Below are 15,456 nucleotides of genomic sequence, written 5' to 3' on the forward strand. Positions count from 1 at the left end.
TTCATTCAAGTCCACACTCATGGACTCATTCTCTACACTATTCAGCATGACTCTCCCAGCTTCATTACTCAACTCTCTATTACTTACCCCCCCACTCTCACTACATCTCATTTCTTCTAGGCCACTTGTGGTTTTATTATATTGACTCACAATCACTCCCATACTATTTATTACTGAATCATTCACCAAAGACTCACCCATATGTAATCCTGTTCTAGTTACTTCAGCTAAAGTAATCTCTATAGTCCTAATTTCTCTGTTTAACACATTAAACTCCGCTTTAACTTCCAGTATCTCCTTACCGATCACTTCCACTTCCTCATGAAGAAGATGAAGGTCATTTTTCATTTTCATAAACTCCCGCCGAAGTTCTTCCGCTACGGTCCCGATGTCAGCTTCCATTCCTAAACGCTCCAGCCTATCCCGACACTTCTCACATACGTCGACATTTTCGTTCTTTTCATTTTGCCAGACCGACCACAGATCCTTCACATTTTTCGGTGCATACATATAGCAGTTTCCGCAACGCATCCATTGCGAAAAATCCAACGCTGAGCCGGCCTTTCTTGTAGTAGTAGAAGTCCTGCCTAATGAATTACACTGTTTACTTTCCACATCCCATGGATATGTTTGGTTTTAATATGGCAACTTCTAGGAGAATGTTATTGCCCATATGTCAAAGTATATGTTTTTGCAGTATTAGGAGTCACTTGCTAAACCCAATCCTCAAGCAATCTATACAAAAATTAGTTTTGTCTAAGAACTTCTTTATAAGATAGAATAATCCTCTTTTCTTCTTTTTTTTTTTTGCTCTAAAATTTTCCTCTAAGCCTTTGCTATTAATCCATATAATAGGGATTCAGTGACTGGAATTAAAATAATTGAAGATTTTAATTCCCAAACTGCAGTGAAACAAAAAATTAAATTTTATTTAAGACTTCTTTATACATGTTAGGCAGTATAAACCATAAAGTCTGGTATTCATATAACCGAGTGAAATGTCCAGTGAAACTTACTGATGGATATTATTAAAATTTTAATCATTCCCATTACTATTTTCTCCTTTAAATTTTTGATTCTCTTATATCTTAAATTTAATACTTGCAGAAAGCATAATAAGCTGCTTAGTATAAGTACTGAACTCCTTTTTTTCAGTTACAGTTGGTTATCTTATTTAAAGTGAACAGCAAATGAGATATTTTATTACATCTAACAAAAGTAGTATGCTTAAAGAGTAGCCTTTGTAATTCCAATTTTGAAACTATAGAAGCTATTCAGAATTTAAGTTTACATCAAGAATTGAGAAGATTTAATAACAACTCAGTTTTTGTTCATTTCAAAATAATTTGAATGTAAATAAATTTTCTTTCAGAACGTGTTTATGAGGATCATGAAAATCTGGTTGAAAATTTATTGTTATGGACAAGAGATTCTTGTAATCGAATCTTATTTCTGGAGAAAGAAGAAAAATATGACTTATTTGTTAACCCAGAGGTAATATAAAATTGTTTTGTCAGTATCCTGTAATAATGAATTGCAAGTTAAGAACAAAATTAGAAGGATCAAGCTCATGAAGTTTTTATTTGTAGTATCATTTTTGACCATGTTGAGATTACAGTCTCAACTTGGCTTTTTTCAGTGCCACAGTTAAATAAGGTTAGTAAGAAAGAAAATAGAAATATGTCAAATTTAAACAGCAGTGATATAATATGTATGAAATAGCAAGTGAACTTGGTCTGAATATCTACTACAGTCTGTTAAAGAGTTAAGAAAAGGTAATTATGAGTTGAGAATGAAATTCGGGAATGAGTTGAAAAGTGTGAAAGAAAAGACTAAGCGACTGGAAACGATAAATGCAAAGAGAATCAGAGTAGGAATGAGAGAGAGAGTTATGGGAATGATAGAAGAGGAAAGAATAGAAACAGTAGAAGAGAGGGAATGAGAAAAATGTAAGGGAGTACTGGAACCAAGGATGGAGAGATGTAAAGTCAGCAGGTAAGTAGGGGAACAAAGAAAGTGTTAGAGGAGAGAGAGAGTGACGAATGCAGGTGAGCAAGGAAGGAAGGAATAGAATGCTAAGAGGTGCGATGTCTGGAGACTAGATGATCCGTGGTGTGCAAGATAGAACGCCTGAGGATTGTTTGCCTTGAGTAAAGATAGAAAGTGTGGCTATGGCAATTAAGTTGGGTGAAAGGGTGGATGAGATGATTGTGATAGTGGGCAGGAATGACTTAAGAGGCAGTGTGAATCAGATGGCAAGAGATCTGAGGTTCTTTTCTTTTTTTTTTTTTTTTTTTTTTTGACACATTCTTGTTATCATACTATTCATTATTAATGCTCTTCTCCTCAGCTCTACATTATCATACCTGGGCAACACACACACACTAGCTTCCCTCTTTGTACAGAAGAAGACAGAGGGAAGCTAGCATGTGTTGCCTAGGTATGATAATGCAGAACTAAAGAGAAGAGCATTAATAATGAATAGTATGATAGCCAGAATGTGTCAAAAGAGAGGCTTGGAATACATGGATGCTTGGAGGATATTTGAGGACAGAAAGGAATTGTATGCAAGAGATGGCTCACATTTGAATGAGGAAGGATGTATGCATCTGGAAAAATGCTGTTCTCTGAATGAGTCAATGTGTCAGTGCAGAGAAACTAGAATTATAAGGGTGGCCTCTTGTGAGAATAGGTGCTTGGGAGAAGGTGGGGAATACATCGGGTAATGTGCTGAATCCAGTGGAATCTGGAGGAGATAATGATAGATATAGAAACAGTGACATTTTTATTCTTTATACTAATTTTAAAAAAAATTATTATTTGACATGTCCAGGGAGTCCAAGGACTCATCAAGGGAGGGCACGTGCTCTACAACTCTGTCTCCACCACTCAATCCACCAACTGACTGCAACTACACCAACGCCATCTACTGCCGACCACCACCGCTGGTATTTCCACATACAATCACAAACATCCATGCCCACAGTGGGATTCAAACCAGCAGCCTTTTTTGGATTTAGAGCAGATATGTTAACCACTCCTTTACTCCAGATAATGCCAGGATTATCTGGTGTAAAGGAGATGAATTAGTGGTGCTGATAGCATCAGCCTGTCTAAAGATTATTGAAATCTCTGAGAGGTGGTTGAAGGAAGATGATATACTAACAGGAATAGAATAGCAGGATACAGCATTTTTCATAATAAAAATATTATGAAAATCTAATTAAAATCTAAACAAATAATACATAAATGCATAAAAAACTATATTTTGTGAAAATTATCTTGCACTGCATTTACTTTTCATATATCAGTATGAATGCAATATCATTTCAATTTTCTAGGAAGGGAAAACATGGTGGTGGAGTACTGTTTATGATAAGAGATAACATGTCCTCTCAGAGTGAAGCATTTGAAGGGCAATGGCACTAATGATTTTGAAAGCATATGGTGTGAGGTAGAGGTGGGCAAGATAGGATATTTAGTATATTTAGTGGGGTGTTGCTACAAGCCAGGGAACATTGAGGTTGGGGAGCAGGAGATGTTTAGGCAGTCGAGCTTGGCAAGTGCAAGAAGAATGATTATTATGGAAGATTTTAACTACATCAGTATGTATTGGGAAGAGGAAACTACTTATAAATGATCATAACTGAGATGGCATCTCTGCCCCCCAGTTGGAGAGAGTGACCATGTGGTTTAGACTTGGAAGATGAATAGACATGCAGGAGTATCAAAGAGAAAGGAATGTATGTGGAATTATAAGACAGGTAATTATAATAGTCATAGATATTAACTTGGGGCAGTTCCAAGTTAGGGAGGAATTCCAATGGAGGGAGGAATTGGAAGGGCAAGATATCATTAGTGCTTGGTAAATTGTGAAGGAATATTTATTAGTGGCAGTAGCAACCTGTATATTATGAGTGAAGAAGACACAATTTGGTGTAAAGTGGCATGTCCAGACAATTCATCGCAGGAAAATTAATTGCACGAAAATTCATCGCAGATGTATGAGAAAAAATTTCCCATATAAGAAATATTTTAAAAAAAATATATTTCTTTTCAAAAATATTTTTTAAAAAATTTAAGAAATATTTTATATATTATTTAATATTTTGATTATATTTAGCTTTTTGAAAATTTTTAATCAGAATAAAGTTATTCATCGCAGATATATGTGAAAGAAAAGAAATATTTCCCATATAAGAAATATTTGAAACATATCTTTTTAAAAAATTTAAAAAATGTAATAAATATTTTAAAAAAATTTAAGACCTATGTTCAAAAAAATGAAGAAATAGTCTGCCCGGTTGGCCGAGTGGATAGCGTATCTGCTCTCCAGCCAAACGGATGTGGGTTCAAGTCCCACCGTGGACATGGATATTTGTGATTGTCATTGGAAATACGAGTGGTGGTCGGCAGTAGATGCCGTTGGTGTAGTTGCAATCAGTTGGTGTAGTTGCAATCAGTTGGTGATTGAATGTTGAAGACAGAGTTGTAGAGCAGGTGCCTTCCCTCAGTGAATACTTGGACTCCTTGGAGTGTCAAATAATAATAAAATTTTGATTATACGAGGGTGTTCTGAAACCTTCTCAGCCTCGGCCATAGATGGCAACACTATTGGCAAGATTATTTTTTCCTAAGTTGGTGCATCTGTCATAAGCATCCATGTGAAATTGCAAGTTATTTTATCAAGTAGTTTGTTTTATACCACTGTCTGAAGCAAAAGTGTTGCCCTTGAAATGGATAAAATTGAGTATCATGTTGTTATAATATTCTTTGTAAAAGAAGGTTTAATGCCAAAAGAAATTCATTCGAAGTTCATACAAGTTTATGGGCACTCTTCTCCTTCATTTTCGACAATTAAGAAATGCACTGCTGAGTTTAAATGTGGCTGTACCAGCCTTGAAGATGATCCATGTGAAGGACTTCAAAAAAGTGTAACACCAGAAATCATTGATCAAGTGCACGATATAGTATTGGATGAACGGCGAGTCAAAGTGTGTGAAATTGCTGAGATGATATAGGCATTTCAAAAGAATGTGTAGGATATATTTTGCATGAAGAATTGCAAATGAAAAAGCTTTGCACAAGATGAGTGCTGCACTTGCTCACAGCAGATCAAAAACATACTCACATGAAAATCTCTGAATAGTGCTTGGAGCGTTTTCACAAGAATAAAACTGATTTTGTGCGTCGATTTATTACTATGGATGAGAATTGGATTCACCATTACACACCAGAATCCAAACAGCAGTCATGGACAGAAGTCAGTTGTTCACCACCAAAGAAGACAAATTCGGTTCCATCAGAGGAAAGGTCATGGCATCGGTGTTTTGGGATGCTAAAGGTATTTTGCAGGCATAGACTTCTGTGGCTAATTGGTTCAAAAGATATATTTGGGTGATTACACCACATTTTTTATTATTCAGTTATACAAAATACTGAAATAATAGTTCCCGCCAAGTTTCGTAAATCGTAGGATTTACATCTTCAGGGGTAAATAGTATAACTTAAAGTTTAAACAAGAGAATTAATAAATACAAATCATTACCATCTGGCTATTCATAAAACTCAAATAACAGAATGCAGATATAAAACGTTATTGACATTGAACAATACTGGACGATGTCACGTGTTCTTGTTCTCGTTCATACAGTCCGAGCTCAGATTGAGGTAAATTTTTTATTAGAGCTGACCACACTTGATGGAGAATTAAACCTTGATTTTTATTGCATTGGGTTGGGTGTTTTAGCATATTAGCAGCTTCTTTAAATTTTCTTATATAACTGTTGTTTTTTATGTATGACATCGTCATTTTTTGCCAGAGTACATTGTGTCCAGTGGAAGTGGTATGGAAAGCAAGCCCGTTTTTTGTTCTCTTTTGTATTGTATTTTGTTTATTAATTATCTTGAAAAGGGTAAAACACTAACTGGGGAATATTATTCCGATCTTTTAATCAGACTAGATGAAAAAATTCGTGAGAAAGATCTAGTTTGCAGAAGAAAAAAATCATCTTTCATCAGAGCAATGCACTTGCCCACAAAGATGTTTTGGCAATGGGAACATTAAGGGATCTGCACTGTGAATTGTTGGAACATCCACCTTATTCCCCAGATTTGGCTCCCTCTGACTTCTATCTCTTTCCAAAACTGAAACTCTTCCTCGCTAGTTAGCATTTTTCTTCGAATCAAGAGGTGATTGCAGCTGTAGAGGGATATTTTGCAGATTTTACTGAGAACCACTACAGGGACAAGATAATGGCACTGGAGCATCACTAGAATAAATGTATTAGTCTTAAGGGAGATTATGTTGAAAAAGAAAAATAATTTTGAAATTATAAAATCGTTTTTTTATTGTTAGGCCGAGAACTTTTCAGACCACCCCTGTATATATATCACATCTGGATGGGTGTTTAAGTGCGCAGAAATATAGTGAATGGTTCGCAGAATAAATATTCTTAAATATGATGTCCTTTTCCCCTGTACCTATTCCAGTTTTGTAAATATTAATATTCTGTTAGCAGAATCTGCAGTATTTAAATAATAAAAAATATTTGCAACTTTTTAAGATGAAAGAGAAATTAGGAAACTTACCGATCAATAACATATCACTTTCTTTGTAAAAGGATAAAAATATGAAAATCTAATTAAAGTCTAAACAAATAATACATAAATACATAAAAAAACTATATTTTGTGAAAATTATCTTGCACTGCATTTACTTTTCATATATCGGTATCAATGCAATATCATTTCAATTTTCTAGCGAATTTTTTTCATGATGAATTTTCCCAGCGATAAATTTTTCTCTCGATGAATTTTCCCTTCGATAAATTTTCCACTTGAAGAATTTTTCCATGCAACAGATTTTCCCCCCGTGATGAATTTTCATTGCGATGAATTATCCATGAACCGTAAAGTGGATTACAAACAATAACAAACAGGAACTGCAGGTTAAAAAGAGTTATGGAAGAGATATAAAAGGAGAGGGGTGGAGAGCAGATGTATGAAAAATATAAGACTCAGGCCAGGAGAGTGACTTGTATGATAGGAAGACCAGTTTGTGTTTCATCAGTAGTTGTTAAGATCTTGGAGAAATTAGTGAGGGTTCATATACAGCATTGGGTATATGAGGGTAATGTTATCTGTGAGATTCAACATGTATTTGTTAAGGGATGCTCTTCCTTTAGTAATATGTTTGCCTTTGATAATAAAGTGACAAGAGCAGTTGATGAGGGAAAGGCATATTCTGCCATTTGTTTGGATTTTACAAAGGCATTGACAGTGCTCTACAATGATAAGCTGATGTTTAAGTTGCAGCACATGGGTTTAGATGTTATGTTAGTGAACTGGATTCAGGATTGGCTGTCTGATAGGTATCAGAGTGTTATGTTATGGGGGGGGGAGCAATATCAGGGTGGCAGAAGATTACAAGTGGGGTCTCACAAGGCTCAGTACTGGGACCTGTATTGTTTAACCTTTATATCAATGCCATTGTCAAAGGATTGTGGGGAGGGGATATTCAGTTGTCTGCAGATGATGTGAAGCTGGGAATGGTTATTAGTAATAGTGCAGATGTGGTAGCCCTGCAAGAGGATTTGAATAAACTGGACAGATGGGCAACTGAATGGGGGGTGCCAATTTAATGCTACTAAATATAAAGTCTGAAGTTTGGGATGCATCGATGAGAGGCTGCATACTGGAGGAAGTAGGGCAGGAAAGGGATCTGGGGGGTGATGATTGATAGAAATCTGAAATTCAGGGAACATTTTGAAAAGGTTGTAAAGGTAACCCAGAGGATTGCTGCAATACTGAAAAGGATGCTGACCTCAGAGATAAAAGAGTTGTCATTCCATTGTATAAAGCCCTGGTCACACTTGGACCATTGTTCTCAAATTTGGTCCCCAGGATTTGAAGGGGATAACCTAACTGTGAAAAGTGTGTAGAATGGGATAACAAAGATGATATGAAGACTGTACACTGTTAGTTATGAAGACAGGCTGAAGGAACTGCAGAGTATGGTAGATAGGAAGAGGTGATATGATTGAAACTTAAACTGTTGAGAGGTAGTTACAGGGTTGACACAGGGGAGTTCTTTTGCCATCCCTGGAAGTCATGAAAGGATGCTATGAGCAAGAGGGCAAGGAGTGGTTTCTTTGCATGGAGGGTGGTTGAACCTGCATTGCCTAATAGAGTGGTAAAAGCATGAACAGTCAATGAGTTTAAGGAGTTGTATGATAGAATTTGTATTTTCCAGGATGGGCCTCATGATGAATCTTTTGACTCCATGGAGGACTGAATCATAACAATAATAATGATTATATCATTATGAAAAAAAATCAGTAATGATGCAGTGTATATAATAAAATTACTAAACTGGGAAAGTTTGAGATAATCATTTCTTTATATTCTATCTGTTGAGAGCAGTTTCACATCCTTCTTTGTGTAGCTTTTCTAGAAGAAAGCTTTTATGATGGACTTCTTTGTTATTATGGTGGATTCTACACATACTGGCCACTGAATATAAACTTTTATTTTACATATAGGAATGCGACTATAAGAGCGTGTGTAGCTCAGTGGATGTGGCGTTTGCACACCATGGCGCTTGGCCGCACGAAGGAAGACTTGCTTTCGAGTCTAGTCGGCGACTAGAGGAAATTTTTCTAAGCCTTTTTTCGACCGGTTCCCGAGTTAGTTGATCTCTGGCACGGGCAAGCGGGTTTTTCCTCCCGGAAACTCGGGTTTTTCGTCCCGTGAACTCAAGAAAATCGACCGTAGAACCCACATTATTTCAGACATTAAATATATTATGTTAGGGTTAGGGAGCATGAGATGGCAGCACATTTGAGCCATCTCTCTTCACTGTGTACTGCTTAATTAGTGATAATTAAGCCTTGGGCCATCTATCTCTGATTGGTACCAGTGGAGATTGAACTACCCACTCAGTCTCCAAAAAAGTTAGATAGGGCTAAATGGCCTCGCCTACTCCCGTATACGGGAATAAAAAGGCGTTAGCTGATTTTTTTTTTTTTTTTTTTTTTTTTTTTTTTTTTTTGAATGCGACTGCTAATACTGACCCTCTTTCATTCCCTGCACATGGTTCATGAGATATGGGTTGGAAACAGCCTTCATTAAATGCTTTGGTCGATTGCTGCATACAGGAAGTCCTGTTTGTCCATACCAGCCTTTTCAGACAACAGCAGTCTCGTTCCTGACAGACTTAGTACCACAGTTATACCTCTTAGACAAGCAAAGTGGGTTATTTCCCACTGATTAAACCTCTCGGATATCTTATCTTTTGAGAAACCAGTCAACTCTGCTGTTTCCAAAATCATGGCTCCAGCTAGACAGACAGATACCCACAATAAATTCTTTATTGAACTCTGAAAGATCCTTTGTTTTGCTCATTGTGATCAACATTATTGACTAGTAGCATTCTTAAATAGTTTTCTAGAACACGTGTTTGCACACGCACCAACTATTTTGCATATTATTATTATTATTATTATTATTACGTGATACCTCCAGGGAGTCCAAAGACTCATTGAGGGAGGGCACCTACTCTACAGCTCTCTGCCTCCACCACTCAATCAACCAACCCCAACAAACCCCAACTACACCAATGCCATCTACCGCCCACCACCACCACCACTAGTATTTTCACTGGCAATCACAAACAACCATGCCCACGGCAGGATTCGAACCCACATCCTTTTGACTGGAGAGCAGATACACTAACCACTCGGCCAACCAAACCGGCAATACTGTATAAGTGGTATTCATATACATTTGCATAAAAAATTTTAATTCAGTGGCTGGATGGTATGTGTATGCATAAAAGAAATAGCATACTAAGCTACACCAGACATGTTGGATTTTCAATAATGAATGTGTATTTAATTTTTTTCTGAACAAACAGTTCATACCTCTTTGGACAATAAAATTGTGGATCAAGCTTATCCTTCAGAGAATATAAAAAGAAAGCCAAGTTATGTATACAATGTGATATAATTGGTACACTTATGAAGTGCAGATGTCTGGCTTCCTCTCAGATATAAATTATGAAACCCTGCAGCTGGAGCACAGTGACCTTAGTCCTTTATTATCTTATCACCATTCAAGATCAGACTTCTCTTCTTGGACTCCAGAAGAGGGAATTCCTTTTAATACATGACCACCTCTCTTGCTAAATCTGCTGTTTCCACTGGAGTGGCCACCTACCATTTCTCTGCCTTCTGCTAAACATGAAAACAAAAGGGCTGAACACTGTCTACATACAGTTCAGCTTCAAGATTATTAAACCAACCTCTCACACATTCAGTGTATGAGATTGATAAAAAAAAAAAAAAAAATTCTAAGAAGAAACACAGATTTGATTCATCATTATTCCTTTTCCAAATGGAATATAACATCTGGGTTCAGCAGATCAAGGGTTTAATGTTACTTATGATCTGTCACACACAGATATTATGTTCCATGGATATTTTGAAAAGGAATAATAATAATTAATCAAATCTACCTTTCTACTCAGAGAAGTTTGACTAGGATAAAGCATGTAGTAGGGCTCTGTAGCTCACTAAGTTTAGCACAGTGCCCCTTTCATTGTAAGACCTGGATTTGAATCCAATCTAAGATGCAAAGAAACTCTGTCAGCGCTTTTAAATTTAAAATAAGTAAACTGCTTCCATATGGTGGTGGCAGGATTTTTCTTTCCGCAATATAGGTTAATCCAGCCCCAAGAACACATTCTATTAATAATCATGTTACACTATGATTAACTGCCCTGATAGGGCAGTATATCAGACAGAATTAACTGCTCTATTAGGACATTAATTATATTTCAAACAAGCAAAGTTGCTCGGTCATAAACAGGCCACCAAGCCCAACATGCAAGGGAAAATAGGTAATGATTGCATTTAGCATTAATCTACTCTTCTTCTGTTGATTTTCCTTCTATTATAAGAAATTGGACTACTGTCTACATTGCATTAGAATAAGATCTAAGAAGCAGGAGAAGTTGCTAGAAGGTAAACTGGTTCCTTTGATAAATTCAGTTCATATGATCTATGGAGGTTTATAAATCCAGTTTTACCATCACAATATGGAATTGAGATGGTAAACATGCTGTTCACATAGCACTGCCACACTAAAACAAAGCAAGAATTGAATTAAAGAAGTAGTTGGCAAGGACAAGCAAGACTGAAGATGTTCCATGCCAGAATTCATGATTTGACATGTAAAATATCCAGATTTTATCACATTTCTAATAATTTTAAAACAGGGGTCAACAACATTTTCAGACTCACAGGCCACATTCAACTTTTATTTTTAATAATCGGGCCACAAGCGTTTAATTAAGAGAAAATATTAAGTGAAAAAATACTTAAGGTATCAATTTTTATTATATCAATCTCAACAAACACAGACATATTTAAAGTACGAGATATGAAACAAGCATGAAAATGAAACTCATGAAAAATTATTATCACGTAAAACAAAGTAATATAGTTATGCATCATGATGTGTGTGTCTCCCTGCTTAATGTGACTTTTGTGATTGTTTTCCCTTAGCCAAATTATCTATATCCACTTTATAACCTGAGGTGTAAATTCGAATCGAAACATGCAAATGTTCATCAGTCAGTCGAGAAGAAAAGTTATTTTTTCTGAAACTCATGGCAGAAAATGCTTGTTCGTAAATGTATGTGCTTCCAAATGCGACTATCGTCTTCTTTACAAAAGTGATTAATTCATCATACTGAATACATCACTGAATAATTCAATATACAGGCACATGCCATGTAAGTATGGTCAACCTTTTATGGGCCGCCAAAAATGCATGTTTGGGCTGCCGGTTGCTGACCCCTGTTTTAAAATATTGAGTGAAAGTCTTTCATCATTATTTTAAGCTTGTCCTACAGCAGAATATTATAAATATATATATAAACCAATACATAGAGATGTCTGGATGCTAATTCTCATCACCATTCTAGTCAGATATTTTTAAAGCTTTGACTCACTGAGCCCATACGTTATGCTCTGTGAGTACCTTGTTGCTAAAGGAATTAGCAATTTATGAAATCTACCTTTCTTCCTAATAGTTATAACAGGAATCTGTTGCAATCTTCAGAAATTGCATTTGGACACCAGTGTATATTGCTCTTCATAATATACTGATTATACCACATAATTATAGTGTTTCAAAGAGCTTTTCTCTTGGCTTTTGCCAGATCTTCAAAAACTTAAATATAATCCTTGTTATTTTCCCATGATTTCTAGACCACTTGTCTTAAAGTAAAAATATCTAATCTTGACAATCCCTGAATTGTGAAATTGTGAAATTTTTCTTCCAATTTTTCTTAGTCTCCTTTCAAGTATACTTGCATAAATCTTACCTGGAACATTCATTAGGGAAATTTCTCTATAATTTCAATTTCTTACGGTTTTGTGTCCTTTTTTTTATAGGAGAGTACAATGATAGCCCCCCCCCCATACAACCTATTATTTGGAATTTAACCTTCCAAATTATGCAACATAGCCAATGTAGAACTTTTTTACTTGTTATTTGAGTATTTCAGGTTGAATGTCATCTACCCTGGACTCCCTTTCTTATGTTAATACTGAAATATTTCAACCACTGCCTATAATTGTTCAGAATAATTTGTGGAACTTTTTCATGCGACTTCAGGCCTCCAATAAGCAGGGCAGTGGTCTTACACTAGGCATTGAAATTCATTTGCCACCTGAAGACAATCACAAGCATCCATGTGCACTGTGTGATTTGAATCTGCATTCTTTTAGTTAGATAGTGGATTTGCTAGCCACTCAACCAACTAAGCAAACAGATTACTCCAGACATCCAGAATATTTTTATCTTCAGTTTTTCTGTCCTCTCTGAATCCTTTTACAGTACTTTTTGTAAGCTTTTCAATATTTTTCATACATCATACCACCTTCATGATATTTACTATCAACATTCTTTCCATGACTTTTGTTTCACTAGGATCTTTTTCTTTCTAGAACTGCCTCTGTCTTCTTGAGACCACTCCAATATTTCTCTTCTTGTAGATAATATCTCCATATATTACTATTACTTGGATATAAGGGATGGGAATGTTTTTTGTTGTGATTCTGTGTGTATCTCATCATTCGATCTTACCACCAGTCTTCCTGGTTTCCAATAACTAGTTCTTGTTGTCCATCTGTTGTTAGACATTCTCATCACATCTCCTGCCCAGCTCTATTTGTTGCCTCTTATTACTAATGCAATGTTCATTACCTTTGTTTGCTTCCTTATCAAAATATTATTCATTTTATTTAACTGGCTTGTTTCTAAAATGGATATTTCCATGTTTCTTTGTGATGTTTTCAATTTCTCTAAGGTTTTTAGTTGGATTCCAGGTTTCACTACCATAGCTCATTGTTGGAAGAACACACTGGCTGTAAATCTTTCTTTTTAAGCGGTTAGTAAATTGCTTTTAAATATCTCTTTATAATGATTAAAAACTTTTCCTCCTGCTGTTATGCTAACAGAAATTTCATTATCAAGTTTATAGTTGTTTGTAATCATTTGTCCTAAATATTTGTATGAACTCACTATTTCTATCAAGAGTATTTTCACTATACATTATTTTGACTTATCCATATTTATTTGTAGGCCTATCTCCAGACTAACTTCATTTAATTCAATAATAATAATGTGTTATAGTTCTTTTGGTGATGTTGCTATTAGAATGATATCATCAACGAATTGTAGATTGCTTAAGTATTTTTCTTCAGTATTCAGTCCTCTTTTCTCCCAGGTTCAATTTTCTCATAGCATATTCAAAGATTGTAGCAAATACTTTTCGTGAAATAGTCTCCCTGTCTGACTCCTCTTTTTATTTCTTTTTATTTCTTTTCCATTTAAATTATTGCTGCTTGAACCTCTTAACATATTAACTCATATTCTTTTCCATTTAAATTTATTACTGTTGAACCTTTTAACATATTAACTCATATATGAGTTAATATGTTAAATTATTTTAAAAGTCAATGAAAGCCTTTTTCATAATATATGAAAACCAAAGATTGGTATATTCTTTTGTTTTTTCCATTACTTGATTTGAGGCTTATAAATAATCTAAAGTTGAGAAGCATGTTCTGAAACCTGCCTGTTCTTTTGGTCATTGAAAATTTGAAGAATTGTTTATTCTGCTATCTGTAATTTTTGTGAAACGCTTATGAAGGACTAGTAAAAGAGTTATAAGTCTATAATTTCTTATTTCAGTTTTATCACCTTTCTTATATAGAAGGATGATTTTTCCAGTATTACAACTTTTAGGGATTCTACCTCTTCTTAAACACTCAGTATTCAATTCTACTAGTTTTATATACAAGAGATCTCTTCCATTTTTTAACATTTGTGTTAGTATTCAGTGAAGTCTGAGTGCTTTTCCATTTTTCAATTTTTTTAATTGCAGGTTTTATTCATCATCTTTGATTGTATATTCATTATAGTTTTCAGTATACTTTTCTATGCTTGTTCTGTTGTAATCGTTTTCATATTTTATACTTGTCATATAAGATTACCTGCATTATCAGTTTCCATGTAGATACCTGTATTATAATAATATTTTTCTCTTCAATATGAATATGATACTTTTATCCTGCTTGACCACTTCCTATTTCGGATTTTATGTATACTCTTATATCTCTACATAGTATGATGATGATATCAACGTCAATAATAACACATTAAGACTTTCTTATTTCTTGTATGTTCTCTCCATGTGAATTTATGCATAGATGACCTAAGAGTGTTGGTAATGATAGTCCTTCTCCTGAAGAGAAATCTGGAGTTCATAGGTTTGGTATTTACTCAGAATTCTCTCAAAACATTCCTTTAAGAAATTTGAAAATTTCTTAAAGCTTATAGCAATAATCAATAATATTTTCAAACCTTTCACTGAAGCAAATATAAAGTCTTCTTTTTGTTTCTCTTTGTCACTCTCACTTATTCTTGTAGTTCCTCTGTGCACATATCTCTTCTAGTGTATTGTTCCCCTGATGTCAATTTAACTTTGGTGATATATTGAAAGTAATAATTATGTCTGTTACATCTTCTACATTGTAATTTCCTAAAACAAAGATGAGAACTATGGTATTTCTGTAATTCCTCTGCTAGCTCTGCCTCTTTTCCATCGATGGTGCCTGCTAAGTTTTAGTAGCATAGTTATCCTTTCTTTACTCCTGTCTGATGGACCTGACCAGATCAAGCTCACATGTACTTTTTTTTTTTTTTTTTTTTTTTTGTATAAGTTGAATTTACTGTTCTATTCTCTTTATTAGATAGCTATGACACAGATCTTGGGTAAAATCATGCTATAAATAAAAATTTCTTATTTGCTCCATTTGATATTGGTATTATTATGTCATTAACTTATATGTAATTTTTTAAATATATTTCATGTAATTATTT

General features: G+C 34.9%; 1 protein-coding gene across 1 annotated transcript in view; it reads left to right on the top strand.

Moving 5' to 3' along the window:
- Positions 1-15,456, top strand: part of LOC150105459 (uncharacterized) — a 344,499-nt gene that overhangs the window by 287,609 nt on the left and 41,434 nt on the right. Inside the window, exon 8 of the mRNA XM_090394830.1 lies at positions 1,373-1,494. Within this exon, the coding sequence (XP_090250956.1) occupies positions 1,373-1,494 (122 nt within the window). The remainder of the gene's footprint in view (positions 1-1,372; positions 1,495-15,456) is intronic.

This window comes from Typopeltis vanoorti, chromosome 6 (genome assembly GCF_054136105.1).
Source record: "Typopeltis vanoorti isolate ZY-2024b chromosome 6, IOZ_Tvanoo_1.0, whole genome shotgun sequence".
Classification (NCBI taxonomy): domain Eukaryota; kingdom Metazoa; phylum Arthropoda; class Arachnida; order Uropygi; family Thelyphonidae; genus Typopeltis; species Typopeltis vanoorti.